The 23,891-nt window shown below is 48.7% G+C and overlaps 1 protein-coding gene across 1 annotated transcript; it reads right to left on the bottom strand.

Moving 5' to 3' along the window:
* Nucleotides 1-3,962: 3,962 nt before the first annotated feature.
* On the bottom strand, nucleotides 3,963-10,290 carry LOC144133682 (endothelin-converting enzyme 2-like). The gene is made up of 3 exons (XM_077666832.1): nucleotides 9,841-10,290; nucleotides 8,201-8,677; nucleotides 3,963-6,384 (listed from the first exon to the last, which is right to left on the bottom strand). Exons 1-3 carry the CDS (start codon nucleotides 10,288-10,290, stop codon nucleotides 4,321-4,323), a joined length of 2,991 nt encoding a protein of 996 aa, XP_077522958.1. The 3' UTR covers nucleotides 3,963-4,320.
* Nucleotides 10,291-23,891: the final 13,601 nt, after the last annotated feature.

Raw genomic sequence — 23,891 nt, 5'->3', positions numbered from 1 at the left:
GCTGTATATAGGGGTTGGTTATGTGCAGCGCATTTCTCTATCACCAGATTGATGGTGCGAATATGTTCGATTGTCGAGTGGCCTTACAGGTAATCATCAGCAGCGCCAGCCCGGCTGCGTGCACTGTAGGACAGAGGCTTCCTCCATTGACCTCCAAATGATAAGGTCCTTTGCCAGCTACGTCCACGTAAACTTTCTGATTTCATCCTTCCACCTGACTGTGATGCCGCGTGTTACGTTTACCAAAGCCATAGAAAACTGATCAATAAAATTTATGTCGAACGTTGGCTTCGTTGAGGTATTTAAATTTAAAATTCGCGAACTTTTATATGAGTAGGCCTTCCTGTGATTATTTCCCTTAACAAGAATTATTTTCAACAGCGCTAGACAACAGGACCAGACATTCGAAAAGACAAAAAACTTTGGTTTTATGCGTTTATTTATTCCATTTCTCACCATAGAATGGTTCGCGTCTGCACTGTTCGCTGTTGCATTCATTGTCACTGAAGTTTTTGTTCTGTCCAGATGTTTAGGGGAAACATCCAAGGGGGAGTAAATTTGTAATAAGGAAGTAATTACTCATTATACCCCGCACCAGGACGAATTTTTCTTTAACTGCGAAGTTTCTGAGAAAGCTGCACAGCTTTCCTTTGTAGGCGTATGGCTGCGCTTGGGTGGATGTCAATGAGTAATTACTCCCTTATTACAGTTTTTCTTCTGTGCTCCGTTCACTTATCATTATCTGCTAATCATTGTTTTTCTTTTTGCTAGTTTGTTCTGATTGGTTTTTTGTTCCTTTGCTCCGCAATATTTATTCAGATGCATTATATCGATTGCTGTTCTTTGACCTTGCTTTGTTTTCCTTGTGACCCACTCTTGTATAACTGTGTAAAGGCTTAATGTGTTTACAGTTAACTAATAAATTCTACAACACACACAAATCCAGGGAGCATGACCGAAAAGCTGCCGTAATGAGCTTTGCAAGGGGTGGTGTCCATACTAATGCAGAAACTATCAGGGAAAGGAACATTTCAATAAATTATTTCGCCTTATGTGAAAATACATTCCGTTACCCTGACGGACAATCGCGTAACTTGCCTTCGCATTACATGCACTGCCCATGCCCATTTCCTGTTTTTTATTTCATCTGGGGTATCATTAATAGTCACTCCCGTTTGCTCCTTGACCCACTCGCTTCTATATTTGACTCTTAACGGAACCCGTATCATTTCCCTTTTTATAGTTCGCTGCGCTGCACTTAATTTTAGTAAAGAAAGCTTCGTTCATGCCTGAATGAAAGACAACCATAAAACAGTTTTTTGTATATGCTGCTCACCAGCCGCGGTGGCTCGGTGGTTAGAGCGCTCGGTTACTGATCCACAGTACCCGGGTTCGAACCCGACCGCAGCGGCTGCGTTTCGATGGAGGCGAAATGCAAAGGCGCCCGCGTGCTGTGCGATGTCAGTGCACGTTAAAGATCCCCAAGTGGTCGAAATTATTCCGGAGCCCTCCATTACGGCACCTCTTTCTTCCTTTCTTCTTTCACCTAGATGTGAGACAGATACTGTGCAATTTCCTTTCCCCCAAAACCAATTTTCATTCATTATCATGCTGGTCATCGATGCTTCCTCTGTGTCGTCATAGTATTGCTTGGAATTGTTTTGGCGGAGTGACAGCGAAATTCTGCAGTAGCCTGTCCGGTAGGCCAACAAGCTAACATGTAGAGTGAACATTAAAGAGTGCCACCTCTTCCAGTGCTGAAGTTCACTGCTGGATATCACAATTCAGTCCCATAGACACGTGGCAGCATGTTGAGTAGTGTACAACTGTCGCACCAGCAACAGTGTTAAATGAGGTCAAGGCGAGCGGCCTTTCTCCTGCAGAGAACTTCAATGGGCCGATGATGGCGATCGCTGTCCCTTGTTTGTGCTGCAAGATGAGGAGGAGGAAATCTCGAGCCCACCCGTGCTCGGACACTAGAGAGTGAGTGAAAAAGGAAAGCACGTATTTTTCACAGCAGTAGGGTTGCTGTATTGTTTAAACGAAATCCTTCTTGAAAAAGACTCTGGGGTCCTTGAGAAGTCATTAGTACTTGCCCGTTAAAAGCGGGTCTCCACGCTAGCCGCGATCAAAAAAGTGCCCTTCAGTCGTGGTGCCGTGCTCTGCTGAGAAGTAGCCTCTCTTTATATACGTAGTACTCACTTTCTGGTTGTACGGAGGCGGTCGCGATTCGACGCAGGTCGCTGCCGTGTCATAACACGTGATGGTCGCCTGGCCGCGTTCTCCACCTGGCTGCCTTGCTGCTTCCGAGAGAATGGGGGGGGGGGGGGGGGGGGGAAGCGGTGCGATACACGCCCCTTTTTCTGTCGACAGGGGATGGGTTTCCTGTCAGCTGAAAATAAGACGTTTCTTTTTCTGGTGATGTCGATCAAGCTCGGCCAGGCAGGCAGAAGAAAGAGGCAGCCTTTCGACATCTTTCGAGAGCTTCTTGTGAACACTGCTTGCATTTTTTTTTGTTCACTGCGATAGCGGTAACAGGGGCACTTGGCGGAAATGGCGGCATTATCTGTGTGAAGGCAGGAAACTTTCTTTATGTGAAGCCTCTGCCCTCCCGGGGCACTACTCACTAGCGGCCTCCACACTGCAGTTTCCTAGCCAGGGAGATACCTATAGCCACCAATCGACAACCTGCAGCCACCTCACCACCCAGCCTCGACAAGCCAGAAGCTGCACCCATGCATCCAACTATACCGCACAGATGCGCAACCCATCACCAACCCACGTACATTCGCCCTCCACAAGGCCTCCACCCACTAGAAGCTCACGAAACACGGGAACGAAAAAGCGACGGCGAAATCTAATTCGAAAAGACGCCGTGGGAAAGCTCTTGTTGGCGGGGATGGTGGTCGGATAGTGAGGTAGGCAAGGAGGCTGTGGTAATGATGGTAAGTTGGATGGGGGAGTGCAGTGATGATGATGACAGGGATGAGGACGAGGAAGCATTGGTGGTGAGAGATGCGACGAGGAGGATGGTGATAAGGAAGAGAATGTGACTATTGGTGGGTAGGATGATGAAGATGCGGAGGAGGAAAAGTTGGTGATAATAAGAAAGACAAATATAGGAAAGAGAAGATGGCCACTGGTGGTGGCGCTGATGACGATGATCAGTACAATGATGAAGTGGAGGAGGAGTAAAAGAAGGCGGCAGTTAGAGAAGACGTAGAGACAGGGCGCTAGAGGGTGTAGGGCGTGCCTGAGCGGTTGCATGCAGACATATATGCCCTGGCCTGTGGCTGAACGATAACGCACCACACGCATATACGCCGCAGGCGCCGCCGCTCATCATTCGCCCACCTGTGTGTTTGAAGAACAAAGCAGTGCTTCCCCTCGACGCAATAGAACCGCGCGGTAGAGACGGCGGAAGCCTAAATGACGCACTAATGCAAACAGTAGAAATGTACACAGAACATTTCGGCAGATGTCATCCGCAGACACATTTTCGCCGGCGCGTTCGCCTAAATGCATCGCATATCGGACGAAGAGCAGCCCTCCTGAATGCTCTCGTCACTGAAAACTGCACTCCAACCGGCAAAAAAAATGTGAAGAACTCATCGCTGCATTAGTGCACTCCGTACTCAGACCACCTTAATATGCGCTGCCGCAGCGAGAAGTCTGCGTGCCACAGCCAGGCTAGTAACACACTGCTGCCCCCCCCCCCCCCCCCCGTTAATCATTATTTGTGCTGTTTCGCCGCTGCTGCGCGAACTAGGTGACGACGCCGATTAAGGCGTCGCTCGCACCGTAGCAGGCACTTGGAACGCAGAAGGAATTCCAGAGACCCTGTAATTGCTCAGAGATTGCCGAAGAGTTGGCAAGCAGGCCAGAACGAGACTTTATCGGAACCTCAAGGGTGGCCCGTAACATCACGTGTAAGAGTGCAATACTGGGCATGGAAAACACTGAAGTCACAGAAATAGCTCAGCTGCATAACAGCAGTTCGGCGCACAATGATCAAAATCGCAGTCTTAAAACATAAAAAATAAAGAATTGTTTTAACGTCATCACAAGCATTATGTTCGCACCTAAAGGGAATTCTCCTCTGGTAATATGAGAATGAACCATACAGCGCATGCAATATCATTGAACACGCCAGTGACCTAGAATTCACGCACAGTACACAAGTGTGCTAGTGTGCAATATTCGAGCACTGATTTCGACATTCCGTGGAAGGGTGGAAAGTGGATTGCAGCCCTGCAGTATGTTATACACGCAGAGGCCGCAAGTCCCCGCCAGAGAATGGCATGCGCTATGCGCTGCACCTTAGCTAAAAAAGGAACACTTGTCGGGGTTCATTCTAGATCCTTTCGGACAACGGTACGCTGTCGCGAACGCCGCGGAATTCTGCACAATCTTGTTGCAGTCCGCTGCAAGAGGACCCGGATGGTTCTTATCAGCACATGTCATGTAGCAGATGGTCAGGAAGAAAACAGCATCTTCCGAGAGGTCGGGACTCAGGGGCAGATGTTCCCGGTGGCCGCGAAGATGCGATGCCTTGAGTGCGGAGTAGGCGATCTCGAGTGCGGGTATCTCGGGGAATATGTTTGACCCTCGCTCGCCACGAAGGCATCCGACTCTTTTGTAATAAGACCACCGCGTAGACTCAGTTAAGATGGACGGAACGTTTGTCCCGTTCGCCATCCATTTTAGCCCTACGCCGTCAATGGACTTGACAAGCTGCATCGCCATGAGGAAGCCCAGGCCACCGTAGAACATGGCACCCGTTCCGTTGCTGTAATACGCGGGAGCCCCAGCTGCACCAGTGGCTACTTCGACATGGTTGAACACGTAGTTGTAGTCGAGGTATAACGGGAAGCTGTTGCCCAGAAGGTCCCTGGCCTCTTGAAAGTCGCGGGTGAAGTTCATCTCGACCGAGAGATTGATAGCTCTTAACGTGTATTGGATGGCAAACGTCTCATTTTCGAAGAAATGGGCGTACATTTCTTCCAGCGTCCCTATCGCCAGAGCTGAATCCGGGGGCCACATGCGCTTGCGAACTGAAGCCAGCTTGTCGGCCACCTGTGTCTTGCTCTCATCGTCCATCCAGGTGGAGCCCTTGACCAAGTTCACTGCCGCGGAGACCAAACTGTCGAATCCCGCGTCAATATCCTCGCGCTCCTTCGTGGTCCAGCGAGAGTAGACGCCGAGGGCGAGGAGTAGCACTTTGAAAGTACCTTCCACGTGGTGCGCGCAGTACGAGGCGTGGGACATCTCCGCTCTGTGCCTGCTCCCGTAAAGACTCACCAAGAGCCTTGTGTCCGCGAGGGGAGAGTACAGCTGCACGACCTCCCACTCCAAGAGAGCGTTTAGCTTCTCGTCGCCAAACCGAAGTGCCAGCTTGACGAAGGCCTTAAGGAGCGAAGTGTCACTGACCACCAGTTCGTCTTCCGCTGACAGCTGCGGCCGCAGCCTCAAACCTGTCTGGAAGTATTCCATCCAGTGGGTGGCTGAGGCGTTCGCAACGTAAGCGTCAACATTGCCGAAAGGCAATAGCGCGGGGCTCTTGTGTTGAGACCTACTGACGGAGATGAGTTCGGTGAGTACCCAGTCCTCCATGGAACGAATCTCGTCGACGTCAGTCTCGTTAACTTCGTGGTCGGCGTCGCGTTCCGGATAGAAGGCTGCGTAGTACGACTTGTAGTAATCAACGTAAACGTGCGCCACGTAGTCGTGGAATCTGCGGAATATCGGCAGGTAGTAACCGGGCTTCACGACAATGCGTCGCCTTCCAGACGAGCGGTCCGTGAGAACAGACACAGCAAGCCAAAATGGTGCTTGCCACCTGTATGCAAGTGCCAACGCCCTACTGATGATTGGCAGCACCGTGGTTGGAGCCTCGGGCCAGTTCAGATAGTGTGCTCGAAACAAATCGCGAAGCAAGCGCGGGTCTGGCTTGCTGCTGCTGTTGTGGTACCCCATGCACATTTCATACATGGCCAATGGCTTTCTTCCCGCTGGAATTATGAGCGATCCTTTCAGCAGGGTGTCGCGGAAGTCGTGGTACCACGAAAAGCGTAGGCTATCTACGACGCCTGTTGCCTGGTCGGGAAACGTCGTCTGCGACCAGCCGGAGCAGACGTAAGCCGAGAAGTCATGGCAGGGATCGATCGTCCTGTTGGTGCTCCTGGTGATTGTACGAACGTGTTTGCGACAATCTTCCGTGTCGCAGACTTTCATGCCCTGCTTGGGGCTTTTATAGACAGTGGTGAAGGGTAGGAGGATTACGAAAAGGATTACAATGGCGACGATTCCCAGGAAGGCTCCTCGCAAGTAGACGCCGGCCACACGCCGGCTGGGTGTACAGACGCTGGGCCTAGGGCTTCTTGCCTGCGATGAAATGGAAAACTGTCTCAAAAATGACGTAATATTAGCAACGCTGCTATTTTTGTTTTATTATAGCTTTTGATACTGTCAGCGATACTCGCGCGCGATGAGCGGGAAGGGAGTGTCGCGGAAAGAGCGGAGTCTTCTGGCAACCCTGAGGAAGGAGATGCGACTAACCACTCTGGGAAAAAAGACTGACGACCGCCTCGCATGCGGGAGGTGAGGAGTTCGATCCCCAGTGCCACCGGGTACCCACCGGTGATACAATGGGCACAAGATTTCCCTTGGTCTGGTGCTAGGCTTATTTGGGGTGAAATGGTTGGAAAATGGGTCTGTGACCACACCTTGAGAAGTCGAAAATACCTTGTGCCATGGCGCGCTTTGGCCATAGATGCCCTTGCGCCTTAAAAATCCATAACCATCAGAAAAGACTGACGAGCGGGAAACGCAAGATAGACTCCGCACTGTACGAACGCTTTTATTCACTGTCGACCCAACTTCGTTAGTAAACAGTTAATTCCAAAATTGAAGGCATACTGGCGTCAATTCGCGTCCCCTACAGAATTTTCGACTCCAAATCATATCTGCGATAATTGCTTCTGATAGCCTGGATCAACGAAAGAGGACGAACCACAGCGACGCCGACTACGTGACTGCAGCGGTAAGGCAGCCTCCTTCACTTACTGTAGAAAGGGAACCGGTCAGCTACCCCTAAAGGATCGCCATGTCCCAAGATAGGGAAAACAAAGTCGCTCTTGCCGAACAACCCGCCGATGTGCAGCCGCTAGCAGCCCAAAACCAAGGCAACGCTAACCCGGCATCATCTGCTCAAACTATGCACCAACTTGCCCCAGAACGTGTTCTACTGCAATACCTTTCATATAATTGTATTCGACTCCATGGTTAACTTTATAAGTACGGACTTTTTCGTGGCAATAAATACAAAGAGTTCTTAATTTGCGGCAATTACGCCACAGCAGAAGGAAACTTGCTATCCACCAGTTAACTCCAGCCACACACGCGGTGGCTGCTTCTACGCTTGTATCAAAAATCGGGGTCCAGATTCCTAGCAGAGAGCTATCTACAATTGTCTACAATTGAAGCTTTAATTACCACCCTTTTGCGACGGGCACTGGCCTGATCAAATAAGGTCCATAACGCATGAAAATCAATCTGCGCGCATAATTGCAGTCTTCCAACGACCACCTCATTTCCCTTACATTTGCTGCTGATTCGCGTCCCGGAGACGTTTGTTTACTATAATAATAATTGGTTTGGGGGGAAAGGAAATGGCGCAGTATCTGTCTCATATATTGTTGGACGCCGGAACCGCGCCGTAAGGGAAGGGGTAAAGGAGGGAGTGAAAGAAGAAAGGAAGAAAGAGGTGCCGTAGTGGAGGGCTCCGGAATAATTTCGACCCCCCCCCCCCCCCCCCCGGGGAATCTTTAACGTGCACTGGCATCGCACAGCAGACGGGCACCTTAGCATTTTTCCTCCATAAAAACGTAGCCGCCGCGTTTGAAAATGTGAAAGATAAAAATTGGTTTTGGGGAAAGGAAATGGCGCAGTATCTGTCTCGCATATCGTCGACACCTGAACCGCGCCGTAAGGGAAGGGACAAAGGAGGGAGTGAAAAAAGAAAGGAAGGAGAGGTGTCGTAGTGGAGGGCTCTGGAATAATTTCGACCATCCGGCGATCTTTAACGTGCAGTGGCATCGCACTGTGCACGGGCGCCTTAGCGTTCGCCTCCATCGAAACGCAGCCGCCGTTTGTTCCCGATACCACATTGCTGCTTAAGTAGTCTGAGTACAGCACTCACGAAGTTAATCTTTTCGAGTGAGGAGTCTTCCCGGTCGGCATACGGACGTATCGGGACCCTAAGGGTTTTCGCAGGTAGAGGCAACCTGTCCTTGCTCGTGGGCGTCAAGTGAAGCGACAGGGACACGTCTACCAGGGCCGACAGACAGTTTCCGGCAACCGCGACATTCTCCAGGGCGTCTTGCCGGTGACCTGACGGCGGCTGCACCGGACCTCGTTCGTCGGGCTGGTTTTGTCGCTGTTGTGCTCCGAACATGGAAGCTGCAGCCGGTGCTGATGCTGGCGGCTTGGCTTCAGAGCCGACACCGCCGGTGGCAGTGTGAGCGTGGGGAGATACAGCGTCGTCGGAGGTCATCGGGATACTGGTTTCTGCCTCGGAGCGGGTCGCTGCCATGGTTCCGGACGTAGTGGCTTCCGCCGATAACGCGACCACAGAGCCCGCTCTGGATTTGCCATCCCTTGGTTTCGGCGTCGTGACCTGCGTGATTTTGCGTGGTTAGCTGACAGGTACGAGGGTGCGGGGATAGGAACAACGTTCAGAAGTACACCTCGCTTGTCCCGGTTTAAACTGCCGACAAAATGTCGACAACCCTAGCTTAGAGGTTTTAAAGTTTTAAATGCATTGTCAATAGAAGAACCACGTTAGATTGCCGGCTATTTGTGACCATGCTAATGAATTGCGCTGTGACCGTGGTCACATAACTTGCAACCATAGCCATACGCTCAGGTTTTCTTGGCTACCAGTAACAAGGGAGCTATTTATTCGATTCTCGTTGAGACACGAGAGCAAAAGCAAAGAAACTTCACCAGCAACAACACAGGTCAAAGCGTGTTCATGAATATAACGAAGTTTCAGCGCCCTACCATCGCTTCTTAAGAAGCCACCTGCGATAAAATGCTGTTGATGTGAGTCGCTAATTTAGTTGGCTTTAAGTTAAAGAGCACCTCCAGTGATTCCGTGATCTTCTTGGTGTCAATGAAATTTCTTTCCCGAAGTCAAGACTGTGTGGCAAATGACACGATCGAGAACAGCCGACTTTTCTCTCAAAATAATTTTATAGATGGACACCATCCTGCTGATCCGTGGAGTAAAACGGGCTATTTTTGTGGCCAGTCTTCAGCATGGAACGTGGCACGGGTGAAACTGACTGCGGCGCGGCAGCGAATTATATTCGTACGTTCGGCTGCATCCTTTTGGCTGAGAGCTTGAGCGCTGTTCTTGCTGAAGTTATTGTTGTTATTGCAATAAAGATTTTTGCGCACAATGGACTGTACTGGGGAAGGAAACACCAATCGCGAACTTGCAGCTTTAGGGAAAGAAAACGGAATCCAGTTGAGGAATGATAAAGCTCAGATGCGAAGTTGTCGATATACAACACGTAAAAATAAGCAAGGTCTACTCCACTATTAGGAAAATGTCAGCAGCGGAATATTCATAGAATGACGGCCAGCACACATCACAGCAGAGCCTAAACTGCCCGTGACTGGCGTTGAGCTGTGGGAAACACGATCGCGAATCACTCAGAGAAGGCAATGGGTTTTCCCGACCACGTTCGATTCGCCAAAGTGGATTCGCGAAAAGTTAAGCGCGCTTATGCCGCTGGGTGACAACTAGTCTCAGACTCAAAAAAGGGCACTTACCACATTCACATCAAAGGGCGAGGGTGATGGCACCAAGGATGTCAACCTGGTCCGCCACTCATCGGGGGTAGTCCGCCTGGTCCTTTCCTTGGTGCTTTGCAAACCTTCAGCTGTCGGTCTCTGTGGAGCGAGAGGTGCAGACACCGTGCCCTGAGAAAGCGTCGTTTGCGGCGCCGAAGCGTTCGAGTCTACAGGCACAGATTTTGATCCCAGAGACTGCTGTGCCGCAGCCAGCTGAACATCGATAGTCCGCTGCACTGCTGACTTTCCGGCGATAGCAGATGATGCCGAGGCATCTACGGTAGGCTGCTTCTGAGGAGCAGTGTCGGCGTCAGGTTGAGCCACGCAGGGAAAGGAGTCGGTCCCCGGTGTGTCCACATTGGTCCCAGCTGCAGCAGCCTTAGAAGGTGGGTCGACCGGCGGTGACGTTGGAGGTGGCCGAGAGACCATGACTCTGTTGTCGGCCTATTCGTCTGGCTTGTAGCAGGCTGGCCACCTACGAGGGCTGAGTAGCCTGGCGGCTGTGGGCGCAGCCTCCAACCCTACGAGGGATGACACCGAATGCCGCGTTCGGGTAGCGGCCGAGGGTTAAGCGGAGGAATCCAGACGGGCGCACACGATGGCTGCCGGTGGCGTTCGAGGACGTGCGCGCGCCTCGTGCACAGGACGGGGCGGCAGTGACGACGACGACGCAAAGCCATAGCAAAGTTCCACGTGCAACGATTCCTTACTCTCTGCTGTTGACTAAGCCGTGGTAAAAACAGCGCAGCGACGACAGACACAGAGAAGACAGAAGAAGACGGACAAGCGCTTGTCCCAGCGCTTGTCCTTCTTCTTCTGTCTTCTCTGTGTCTGTCGTCGCTGCGCTGTTTTTACCACGGCTTAAAGATGCACCAACTAGCTCAGTTGTCGGTTCTTCTGCTGTTGACTACCGACATCTCATGTACCCATGGAAGGCTCGTGCTTGTAAAACACGGCAATGTGAGATAACGATGACACGAATTCGGTGCAGGATTCCCCGTCTAAAACGTTACTTATGTAGATATGGGTTCAGTCCCACAAACGTTTGTGCGGCTTGTGGTGAATTCGAGACATTGGAGCATTTCCTATTCAATTGCCGGATGTTTGCACAACAGAGGAGAGCACACCTATAAATTCCCATTACAAAGTTGGGTCTCAGTTTGTCGGTTCCCCTCCTCCTCTCTTTCGGCGCGAGCGCCAGGGGTTTTGCATTGCATCAAGTTTGCGAATACCTTCCCAGTTATATAACAGCTACCGGCAGATTCCCTTGCTAATTGTTTCCAAATTTCCGCATTTAAAAGAGCGTTTGGGTATTTTCATATATTTAATTCTCAGATATTCTCTCCCAATATTTTGGTTTTTCCTTTTCTTTTTAATTACTCTGAAATTTCACCCAAGGCACAATCATTAGCTTGGCACCAGTCTACCCTATTCTGTGGGATCTCCCCACTGAACCCTGGCCAATCCCCCGTCGTGGGTGCGTGCCATGTCTCGAAGGCAACAACAACAACAACAACAACAACAAAGTTCCACACAGAAAAAAAAGGGGGGGGGGCGAGTGAGTTACGTGAAAGCGCAGAAGTAACACGACGGAGTTGTGGATCGACCCGCATTTAATGTCACTTGAATTATGCAGCCAGTCAAAAATAAATCGCGAACAGCTCCTGCGAAGAAAACAAAATATTTTGCCTTTGTACTTTCAGCTGCAGAATATAACTAGCCTGAATCATGCTTTTAGGTAAAGGGCCAACCGAAGTACTTATTCATAAATCGGTTGTGAAGGATTATATCGTAACAAAATATAAATGTACGGCATATGCGCGTTCGCGTTTCTTTCCGGCCCGATTGTGCGCGTCCTTCCGAATGCTTCAGTTCCTAGAAATATTTTGTTGCCTCTTAAAGCATGTGTTTCACTTTGTGCACCTTGAACGCATAGTCCCGTTGTCTGAGCGGTACAGTCTCACACATGATGATGATGATGATGATGATGATGATGATGATGATCGGCTGGGCACCTGGGTAAACTTTGCCTGGCCAAAATAGAAGGAAAAAGAAGCCGCGCCAAGTGGCGACAAAAAGAAAATTTATAAAAACGGATAAGACCACATATTTCAAACAAATGAAAATGGATATTTGTTTTTGAGGAAAGGTGGCACAGTAACTGCCTCATATATCGCTACCGACATCTGAACCACGCCGTAAGGGAAGGAATAAACGAGACAGTGAAAGAAAGAAAGAAAGAAAGAAAGAAAGAAAGAGAGAAAGAAAGAAAGGAAAGAAAGAAAGAGAGAAAGAAACAAAGAAAGAAAGAGAGAAAGAAAGAAGGGAAGGAAGAGAAAGAAAGGAAAGAAAGAAAGGAAAGAAGGAAATAAAGAAAGGAAAGAAAGAGAGAAAGAAACAAAGAAAGAAAGAAAGAGAGAAAGAAGGAAAGCAAGAGAAAGAAAGGAAAGAAAGAAAGAAAGAAAGAAAGAAAGATAGGAAAGAAAGAAAGAAAGAAAGAAAGAAAGAAAGAAAGAAAGAAAGAAAGAAAGAAAGAAAGAAAGAAAGAAAGAAAGAAAGAAAGAAAGAAAGAAAGAAAAAGGTGCCGTAGGGGAGGGCTCCGAACGGGCGCCTTAGCGTTTCACCTCCTGTCTGTCTGTCTGTTGTTGCCAGGAAGAAAGAAAAGGAAAGTGCACAGGCCTGCTCACTGGCTCAAGCCGAGCCACATTCGCTACCACGTGCAGATTGTAGGATAGTTGAAAGATGTGATAGAAAGACGGGATAGTAAAGACTCGCTAAAGACAAGGCCGATCCCGGAGGCAGTGCAATACCGGGCCAACCGGTGGCGTGAGTGAAGCATCCTTCGAACTCTCCACCATATTTCCAAAAATAAGTCCATTTGGACCCGTTACAGATACGGTACAGGGTCCGGACGTTCGCCCCCATCGAAACGCGGCCGCGAGAAATCCTTTCATGGTAATTCTGCTTACAAACACTTACTGCTGCTTACGAACACGTAAGCAGCCTTAAGAGGCCCTGTCGATTTTTTTTTTTTTCAGTAAACTTATGCACGAAAGAGGCTTTGATGCCTGCGGCTACCGCTCCGTACTCGTCTCCGCAACGAACGCCAGCGTTCATCACACGCTGTAGACCGTGGTCTCCAGAGCTCTTAATGCGAATAAGTGCCTTGACGGCCAAGGGATGGCGGAACCGGTCCAAGCGCCGACTCAGAAAATAAATATTCAGCGCCCCATGGGACAAGCAGAGGCAGCCTTGAGCAAAGCAACAGGGCGCCCCTTGTGGAGAGAGCAGGCATCATGGCGCGACGTTTGCAGCCGCGGTGTTATGCAGAAGAGGCAACCGCACAAAACCTGAGGCCATAGAAGCAAAAAATAAAAAAAATACTCCTATGCACAAACAAGAGACCGAATCTGGGTCGGAGACTCGCGGTCGCCTTCCTAGTGGCGAAGGACTGTTTGTAACGCCATGGAGAGCCTCCTCCTCTCAACTTGTTCCCACTATGCGTCGTTGCCCTCTCACGCTTCTCCTCCGCTTCTCATAGCTCTTCAGAGGTACCCTCACCCGTGCCGTAAGCCTGACATCTGCCCGCTGCTGACTTCTGGCGCTGTCGTCCGAGGGCGCTTACAAGAGCCACTGACGTGCAACAGCATCGAAAGTTGGACTAAAGTACTAAAATACTTGGAGTTCTTGCAGTTCCTTCATCTTAAAGCAGATTACGTTATTGGTCATTTTAATGCTGTTGGTGTGCTGTTTTAATGCTGTTGGTCGGTTGGTCTTCAGGCTAAATAAAACCATGCTCCTAAAGATCACGACCCTGAGCTGTTGACTAGTGAACCGGAGTTAGATCTGAGCGCCAAATTTGATCGCGTGCAAAGGAGTCAGATATGTGGCAAAAGCAAATGCCTTGTCATCTTACTATTCCAACCTGAAAACCGATGTAATTCGAAGAAGAATAAATGAGTGGAATTCCTTGCCTTCGCAAACGTTCGCAACAAGCGACATTATTAAGGAATTAGAGAATCAATTCACGTGTTGCTGATTGTACGTCGCTCGTTATGAATATTTTTGCTTGTGTTTTCCGTATGTCATATGCTTGTTATGTGTGAACTTTCATTCTGTCACAAATGCCCCTCCTGTCTGGACCATGTAAATGTATGGTCTGCAGTATCTGCAAATAAATAAATAAAAATAAAAATTTGTGCTGTGCCTAAAAAGCCAGGTTACAAGAAAATTGGAGGGAAGACTAAAGCTCCGCCTTAAGGGCATGACGCGAGAGCGTTAATGGGTTAAAGCCCACATAAGCAGAATTGGTCATTCCCTACTTAACATTCATAGGTCCGTGGGAGTCTTCATACCACTCCTGGCGCAGTGGTGCAGCAGTTGAGATGCGCCACTGCCCTGCGATGGCAGGTGCTGCCACCGGTGGGGCTTGAGCGACCCAGGTTGCTCTTCCCGAGCAACCTCTCGTGACCAATCGTTAATCCAACTGCCACCTGCCACGGTGGGCAGTTCGCTCACAACCCGGTTGGTAGGTTGTAATGAAGCCACTAGATTACGTGACCTGGGCGGCCTACCTGCCCCCTAATGTGCTTCGCGGGGTTTTTTTTCATGGGTTTTTCGTGCACGGTCAACGAAGCCTGGATGATGGTGGTGAGCGATGATCGTGATGAGTCCACGTTTAGAGTCAAAGCGAGAGAAAGCAGCAAATACATATTGCTGCGTTCTCTATGAATTTCGAAGGCATGGTATTCTTTAACATGCGCCTAGCTACAGACGCATTGAAGGCCATGGCAGCACCTCGATATCGAACACAGCAAATTTTGCCTCAACATGCTCCGAGTAAAAGGACTCCGGAGAAGCCTTGCCCCAGTCACATGCTCTCCAACTCGCCTTAGGAGCTTGTATAAACACTAAAATGGCGCATGCCAGCGCGCCTATGTTTATAAACACAGCCGCTCAGAGGAAGGCACGTGGGGAAGTGTGCGTGCTTCTTAAACAAGAGCGTGGCCGGCCCAAGCTTTGGCCGCTGTCCCGTTTCTAGCAACGTCGCCTCGTGATGCATGCGTCTCGGGCTGTCTCTGCGAGCATAGCTCATTGTAGGAGCGCGCGACACTTCCTGGATATCAGCACTTGAGAACACCAGCCAGCTGCGTACGTCAAGGTCACCCCGGGTCAACTCGTGGTTCAGATTTGTGTATTTATTTTCGGATTACGTACACCGCGTCGTAGGCAGTGGTAGTACCAGAATATGGGGCTGAGATTCGGAGCAGCAAGCAAGGCCATAATTTGCAACGCAATGGGTGGAAGTGCATGCCTCAGTCCATTCAGTAATGCTCCAAACAATAGTATTACAAAATATTTTGCAGCTTTTTATCTTTCCGTGTACAGGGAACCGGGATATTAGAGGGGTGGGTACAGTTGAAAGCACGCCAAGGGCAGAAAAATACCAGTTGCTCAACGAAAATTATATATCCCGGACGTTTTAATGCTCACTCCATCAGTTTTCAATCAATGCGGTCTGTTCAGCAAGCTGTAAAAATTTCAGTGTTGTCGGCTGCATTACAATTGAGGCGCCTGGTGTATTACATTCGCGCTCTGCTTGCGCAAAGAAGGTTAAGTGTTTGTTATACACAGAAATTCCTTAAGAGCGAGTGAGTGCTTTGACGGGTCATTCCGGAGTGGCCTATATTGACGAAGTCTTCGGCCTTGATCTTAAGCTATTTGTGCGGAAGTAGTTGTAGGAATTGCAAGTGATGCAGCTTCGAACATCTAGATAGTGTGTGAATACCGGCACGATGCATAAGCTCAGAAGCTTGTCGTTCTGGCCGATTTGGTTCGTCGTACTTATGGAAATATTTGCTGACACGCAAGACAGGGCACGAAAGCGAACACACAGAGGCGCAAACTTCAAATTTATTTTATTGTGACATGCTTTCACAATCAGGATGATCACTCAGACGTGACGAACTCATCAACTGCAATGCCACACATGCCGAAAGCCAAACGCGGTCCTGTCATACCATTTCCCCACCAAAGAACTTCGATTATTTGTTCATTAAAGATATACTGATGGAGCACTCACGCAACTAAAGCCTAGCTAAGTATTTCCTTCGTGCCGACAACCTTCGCGTCCGGCTGATTCCTGTGAGAGTAGAAAATTCGGCAACCATTAAAGCACCCTTGTCTTTGTAAGTATACTTTGCACACATGGACTCATTTAGCTGCTACATTGCACATGTCACTGCGTATCTGGGATTGTAGGCTATCCGTGTTATTCAGGCGAGCCGTACGGAAGATGAAGAAAGAGCATTAAATGAATAACAAGAATATAGTCTAGAGTTTGGGCACTATTACTAGCAGTCAAACTTGGGAGCAACTTGGATGTTTTTTTTTTTTTTACGCCTGCTTCAGGTCGCCGCCAGTCTGGCGAGAGTTTGTAAATTAAAATCTTGGAGCCTTCATAACCACTTCTAAAGCAAGAAAATGCGACGTCATTCAGTTGCTTACTATGGCATCTGTAGTGAGAGTGTAAATGTTCTTGCGATCTTCCCGCCAGAGCTCCTGTTGGAACCGGTTTCATTGCTCCTATATGATATGCATGAGTCATCACCTAGAATGTTCGCGCGCCTTCCTATGGATTATCCCATGGGATTATACTAATCTGACCCGCTAATCTTCACTAGACTACCCTAACCGATTATCTGGAGTGGGCCTACTTCCAAAACTAGGGGGGGGGGGGGGGTCCTTTGGAATTTTGTGGGGTGGTTCTGCTTCCAAATTTTGAGGGTCATCATATTTTCAAAATTTGCGGTGCCTTGTGATTGGTTCACTAGAGGTCACGTGATGTTGATGCCGCCTGACTCTCTCGACCAGTTAGGAAATTTCGTGACAGAGAAGCCGGAAATTAATTGTTAGACTACAACTTAAATGCTATGGCATCCATAAAAATAAATCAAGAATGGATGCCGTTATCGACAACGCAGAATGTGGATACATGGCAATACAACACGGTGCATCAGGCATTCATTCGTGCAGTATTTCAGCGAGCGGAGAAACGACTGAGAGTTTCGTATTTTGTTAGGGATCTGAAATTGCGATGCTCGAAGGAAACAGCTGACTACAAAGGTATAATGGTAGTTGGAACGCGTTTCAATGCTGCGGCCGGCTTCATCTGTGCCTTGTCCATATGCGCATTGCATCTCTACCACTGTGAACTTTGTGATCTCTCCCCTAACTCGCCTTCTCGAACCGCAGTGCGCTTTCGGTGAGCTCTGCATCTTCGTTCTGCTCGTGGCGCCACCGACCGCGGTGGGGCGCGCGCCGTCTGGGTTAATGGCATATCCGCTTCGGCACTGCCATAACCAAGGCACGAGAGCAATCTCATTGTGCTTTGAAGCCGGGCTTAAACACTTGCGAGCGGCGGCCGGTGCTCGAGCGCACGCGGTACATGTATTAGCGTGTTTGTACAGCGTGTCGACACACGTACACACACAGGCGAGCGCGCTGGTTTTGTATGCTCAGTGTAAGCCCTCTGGCCGCCGTGGCAACACAGGAGGAAGCTCGCTTAGTTACCACGTTGAACTTGGCACTGCCCGCCGCAGGCGCGGCAAAAGATGTAACGACCTCTCCCGCACTCTTCTCAGGTGTTCAAGGGTGTACTAGGCGCACAAGGAAAACAGGGGGTGCAAAGGCACCCCTCGGAATTTTTTTTCGTTTTCCTTCAGTATCGCTATGTCACGCAGCAAGCCCAAGAGAGCTAGTTGTTCGTTTCGTTGTGTAATGAATATGCCTGCGTTATTTCGCCTATTTCCTCGCTATTATAAGCTACAGTCTTCTCCGACTCTTTCCCCCCTTTTTTTTCTGTTCTCTCTGTTCGCTCTCCTCTACAACCGCAGCTTCGGCTATCTCCGCCAGATTTGTTCCACTCACGCACCCCATCGAGGCACATTAACCCCTTCTGTCTCGAGTTGTGCGCCGAGGGCGGAGGTGCATGAAATACATACACCGCGCGCACTGCACGCGCGGTCCGCAAAATGAAAAATTAGTGGGCGCGCCGGTTCTCGCGTGTCCTCTCATTTGTTCTTGGGAATCATTTGCTTTCTTACTTTCATTTTTCTTTCTCTACTTTTTCCTTTCTCTCTTTTTTCTTTCTCTTTTCTTTCTTTCTTTCTTTCTTTCTTTCTTTCTTTCTTTCTTTCTTTCTTTCTTTCTTTCTTCCACTTCTCTCTTAGCTGGAGCTCAGGTATAACATTTGTCTCCTCTCGTTTCTTTTTTTGAGTGCGGGCTCTCTCGAGGTGGCATCCAGAAAGTACCGCTTGCATTTCAAACACCCTTATGAACTAGCCGGCCGTTGAAGCTCAGTGGTAATTTAGGGGAAGGGGCGCTGTGAAGCGTGATGGAGAAGCGAAGCGGTCGGTTCGTGTGCCGCGGCGCGTGGTTTCTCCGTCACGACGAGGCGTGAGGCGCAAGTGGCAAGACCGAACTTGGCCGCAGTGCCTCCACGATATCCTGGCCATGGCTTTGAGGTTCATGCGTGACTAGGAGGGCGCGAAGAGTACTTTTTCAGTGGGGAACCGAATAAGAATAATGCAGCTCTGCTAACGAATCCAATAGGAATAGTGCAGCAAAAAACCAATCCGAATACGAATCCAGTAGCGATAAAACCGAATCGAATTAGAATCGAAGAGGTTACTAATATTCGGTGTTTGCGCAAATATTCGTGAAAAATGAGTAATCGTGCGATACGACTAAGCGTTGGCGGCGGCGCTGGGGTACGGCGCCTATAGCCACAGGAATTCGGCTACAGATCGGGTTTAGGCTTTTCAGAGTCGACCGAGAAAAGAAATCTATAAAAGTACACTTAATTAATTTCCACATTTCGATTTTAACCGAGAAAGGCTATCATGCTTGACATCGACTGCCTGGCAAGCTGGCTATTGTGTAGGAGTGGCACGCAATAAAATGGTAAAATTAACAGTGTACGGAATCCAGGGCCCAAGCGAAAAGGTGGCACGGCTGTATTTTCGCAGCTCTGTGTTTTGAGGCATCTTTTCGCTACCTTACGCGCCTCTGCAGACTAGAAGACTCGACATCGTCGCCGTCTGCAAGCGAAACGCTGTTCTTTCCTTTCAATCTTTAGCTAAGGGCAGTTACTTGCTTAAGTGAGTCTCTCCACTGCATGTAACAGTGACTTGATGCCATGCATAAGTTTCGCGAAAAAGTGTAGTGCTATGGCTGCCGTGAAGGCTCAGTGGCAGTTCCATCGCTGCCGCCAACACGGAGTACACGGGATGTCTCGTCTCAGCCCAACGATAACATACGAACCAAGTGTTTAGAAACAAACTTTCACTCGCGTTTTTGTCTAATGGCTCCATTATTGACCTTCCCCACCTCTTTTGTTCTGGATAGCTCTCTCTTCTACTAGCATACCTCTAAGTACGACCATTTTTGTATTAGTTACTGGTTAATCTACTGTAGCGTTGAAAAAAAAGAAGCCAAGAGAACTTTAGGTGATTTCTGATCGCACAGGAAGGCACATTATATCACCGAAAAGAAAAACAATAAATCGCTTATTAAAAATTATATTCATTAATAAAAACAGGACTCCGTTCTAAAAGTACGTTCTGAACGAACACAACACAAAATCACTATACTCACTCTAAAAATAGCGCGTCATACGTATGAGAAAATTATCTTTTGCTACTGGTGACGATGCCTCAGTAGAGAAGAGGGGAAGGTATTCTGAGACCGGGTTTGAGAGTTTGCAAAAGCTTCCTGAGGCCTACCCCATTGCTCAATCTTGGAGGCCGTGCATGAATTTTACGAACGCCCTCACACGAATGGACCGCATTGTCGCGTTGAATGCTGAGATCCAATGCGGCAGCATAGTGTGCGGCGTCGAAGTGTGCCGTGCTTGAGAAGACTGTGTGTGGCCTATTTCGAACCTTGTACTAATTATTCGAATACTGTTCGCAAACACGATAACGCATTCGATACGTTCCGAATAATATAAAAACGCACCATTTCACTCGTTCAGTGAATTGAATAGAAGGGTATTCGATCCGCAAGCTTAGAAAATATCGAATATCCTCACACCATTGTCGTGAAGCATATTGTAAAGCCTCCATAATGACCCCCTCACCCGTGGAAGCACCTCCTCCGCTTATTATAGCAAAATTCAAATGCAAATGTCTTATGAGGAAAGGAAAAAAATAGTTGTGGCACCCTCTGCGGGCAGCCCAACCACGCCGTTGGAGAAGGGATTTTTTTTTTCTCATAAAAGGAAATGGCGCAGTAACCACCTCACTTCTCGGCGGACATCTCAACCACGCCGTCTCATCTCAAACATCTCAAACGCATCACATGAACAAACCTGTGATGCGTTTTATGCTTTTTCCGTTGACGTAGTAGATCTTTTTTATTCTATACCACAGACACAACTCTGCACAGCGGTCAGAGAGCGCATTGATGCGCTGGGTGTGACTGTCTTCCAAAATTCATCTGGGATTTCAGTAGATAACTTTTTAGAATTGCTTAGCTTTTACCTTTCTTCTACACTTGTTGAGTTTGACAATGCTTCTTACTTGCAGAAGCAAGGCATATGTATTGGTTCGCGTATTGCACCGGTTTTAAGCCACTTGTTTTTAGCGTCTATTGACAAAGAAATTTTTTCGCGTGTGGACGAGACTTTTGTTGCAAAAATTTTTAGATACGTTGATGATTATCTTGTTGTTTTAAAAAGTGTGTCGCCTGATGGAAGAGATGACATGGTCAAGAGTGTTTTTAGTGTTTTCCAAGAATGTGCTAAGGGTCTGAGTTTTACTCGTGAGGTTCCTGATGAGGGTTGCTTACGTTACCTTGACCTCAGCATTAGCTTTAGTAGTAGATCACTATGCTGGACATACTTCCCTCGTTCAAAAAAGCCTATTCTTAGCTATAATTCGGCCCATTCGAGAACCGTAAAAAGAGGGATAGCATTGAACTGCCTAAGAGCCGTTCTTCAGAAGTCTTGTGAACACAAAGTGAACGTGAGTGTTGAACAGCAGGTCCTCCGTCTGCGTAGCGCTGGCTTCCCTGACAGCATACTCGCGTCCGTCGCTGAGAGCCTTATTAAAGAGCTCCGACAGGGACGCAAGACAGCAGGCTGCTGCAATGACGGCCCGGGGGGACGTCCGGTGCCGGTGCCCTACATGCACAACTTGTCCCATCGCCTCAAAAAGGCTGCGGGAAAGGGCGGCATCCGTGTCGTTTTGACAGCCCCACAAAAGCTGTCTAGGATGTGCCGAATGGTGAACAATGCTTGCCAGGCAAAAACCTGCGCAACAAAACACGCCACGCGGTTTGTGAACTGCACCATCGGTGTAGTGTACCTGATCCCACTGACCTGTGGTAAGTGTTATATTGGCCAAACAGGCCAGTGCCTTAATGAAAGGCTACGAAAACACCGGTCTACAGTCGCAGCTCTGATGGCCGGAGGCCATTTGGCCGCACATTGCCGCAAATGCAAAATAAAAACAGCAGGCGGTAATGAAGATAAATGTGTTCCACTCTTTAGCCACACCAGAGTGCTGAGGCGGCTTCATAGGCAGGGTGACAGGGAAATATTTGAGGCATTTTGCATTGACAAGGCAGGGGACAAGTGCGTGAGCACACCCTCAGTAGCCCTCACAAAAAAGGAGATAATCTATCTGTTGAAAAACTTGCGCATCAATTTGGTTTAAATGTTTATTCCTTGTTTTGACAACCTGCTTCTTGATAAAGTGGAGGGGGGCGGGGGCACAGTCTCCTGAGCATGCGCCGAAAGCAAGTGTTAAAATCTGTTACGTGTGCATTAAACGTCAGTTGAAGTCTAGCGTGCTGTCTCGTCTGTTCCTTTTGCCTCTGTCCTTGTGCTTTCCACGCTAGTTGCAATGTCGCAGTCACTAACGAAAGGGAGAAAGGTCGGAGTAACAGCAGAAAGGGAGAAAGAGGTGCCGTAGTGAAGGTCTCCGGAATAATTTTGACCACCTGGGGATCTCTAGCATTCACTGACATCGCAGAGCGCACCGGCGCCTTCGGCGTTTCGTCTTCATCGAAAGGAGGCCATCGGTGAAGGCATGCAGAAGGAATAAAAGGAAGAAGAAAGAAGTATCTCTCCTCAGTAAAAGGGCTTGGGCCACCAGCAGTTCTCTAAGAGGCACTGACATCGTTGTCGCTTTACTCTGCGTACTAATGCTGCCGCTAAGGCCGCGGTTTGATTCCGCAGTTTCTTGCCCAGAGGCTCACGTCCAAGAACATTCAGACAACTTCGCGAATACTTGTAAAAAGTTTCATCTTTGACAACCGATTTAGAGGGTGCCACGAGTGGATATAAAAGCGGTGCCTGCAGCTCCCCCGTTATGGTCACGTGACATAGACTGCCAGCGATTAACAGGCCGCATCTTTTTGCCAATTGCAATTCTCATCCTTTTCCTCATTGAGAATGATGATCGTGCTGATGATTATGCACGGTTCTAAACAGGGGAAAAAATAGCAAGAGAAAAGAGGTGTGCCTGCCAGGAAAGAGAGAGAAACAGAAGAACGAAAAGGCAGGGAGGTTAAGTAGGCTTATAACCGCGTGGCTTCTTCTCGTGAGCAACTTCCCAATTTTTAGTGACGTCTCTCACGCGTTACTTCAGAACTCTGCAGCCAATATTTCAGTACTGCGCTAAGCCCGTGCATTGGTCGAGAGAAAGGGGCTTTAATTTCGGCGGCATCTCTTGAAGCGTATCGTAATTTGGTGCTCACGAAAGGGCTTCATTTCGAACTTGAGGTGCGCCTTATTCTGGCGCGGCTGCGGCCATCAATAATGTCTTAGTGTTTTTTCCTTGGTTGTCCGCTGGTAGTCAGTAATTTCGTTCAATTTTAAGTTCGCTTCTTTGATCTCATTACGGTGACACGTTCCTCATATTATGGAAATGATATGGCTGCCAGGGTGTGAACAGTTTGGACGAATATGAGGCCGGTAACTTTGCTTCCTTTTATAAAGCGGTATCAAGGTAATATACGAAGGACGCCAGCCTTTAAATTGGCCTGTTTTTGCGAACAAATGAGAATATTATGCGGGCTCAGCTGCACAACAGAGCTTCACCATGCAGGGCGCTGCTTTCCACATTGTTGGTTTGCTTCACGGTTGCCGTGTGGAGCACCACTGATTGATTTACTTCCAGCTTTCACGCGTTACCCGATTGCGCACCATTACTCATTCCACAGGAATCGATCCGCCGCGGAAGGCACGAAATAAAGTTGTTTTCGTTTTCGTTCTCACCCTATGCGCACTCCTCTTATCTCCTAGTCGACGTTCACTCGCGGAGGAGGGATGTCTACAATTATCCGCCTCCTCAATTTGAGCGTTGCTTACATGTGTAATATAAGTGGTGGTGTTTTAGGCTTTCTACTTGTTTGATACCTGTTCTGATCGCCTGTGAAAGCGTGCAGCACGAAGCAAATGTCTAAGTTGTGGCCACGCCTACCTAATGTAGGAAGCAGCGTCTCTTATCAAGTGTTCAAGATTTTCCACACGCTAGAAGCTTCTGAGTGCGCAATAATCGTCTTAATGTTAGGCTTCCAAAAGCGCTTGCCCGATTCCCCCTCCCCTCCTTCGTTTTCGCCGCTTTATTATAGGGCGCATTGGTGGCCAAGAGGCTTGGCCGAGACCTACAGTGTCTTGAAGTTAACGCCTCTGGAGTAATCACTGAAACTGCGCTGTTGGCGATTGCCTGAAAATATTAAATGCCATATGAGTCTCCAAGGACCCGGTTTTTGTCGTTTTCTGTTGTTGCATTCCAGGCAGCGCCCGAAGGAGAGTATAAAAGGGCAGGGTTAATTGGAGAGACGTGGGAGAGGCCTTTGCCCTGCAGGGGGAGTAAAGTCAGGGTGATGCTGAACAATATAGTTTACGCTTCTGCGCCATTAAACTCAGTATAACTAACCAACAATATAGTTTACGAGAACACGGTGCACTGTAATTAGCAGTGTTGTCTTAATTCAAAGTGCTCTCGAATTCACCATCC

This window comes from Amblyomma americanum, chromosome 5 (assembly GCF_052857255.1).
Source record: "Amblyomma americanum isolate KBUSLIRL-KWMA chromosome 5, ASM5285725v1, whole genome shotgun sequence".
In the NCBI taxonomy this organism is placed as follows: domain Eukaryota; kingdom Metazoa; phylum Arthropoda; class Arachnida; order Ixodida; family Ixodidae; genus Amblyomma; species Amblyomma americanum.
This window is presented reverse-complemented; position numbering and strand designations above follow the sequence as displayed.

Excerpts from the sequence above, each read along its gene's own strand:
- LOC144133682 (XM_077666832.1), bottom strand. The coding sequence starts at position 10,290 with ATGGTCTCTCGGCCACCTCCAACGTCACCGCCGGTCGACCCACCTTCT. Across the intron at positions 8,678-9,840 it reads CGCCCTTTGATGTGAATGTG|GTCACGACGCCGAAACCAAG; the intron begins GTAAGTGCCCTT and ends AAAATCACGCAG. Across the intron at positions 6,385-8,200 it reads CACTCGAAAAGATTAACTTC|GCAAGAAGCCCTAGGCCCAG; the intron begins GTGAGTGCTGTA and ends ATTTCATCGCAG.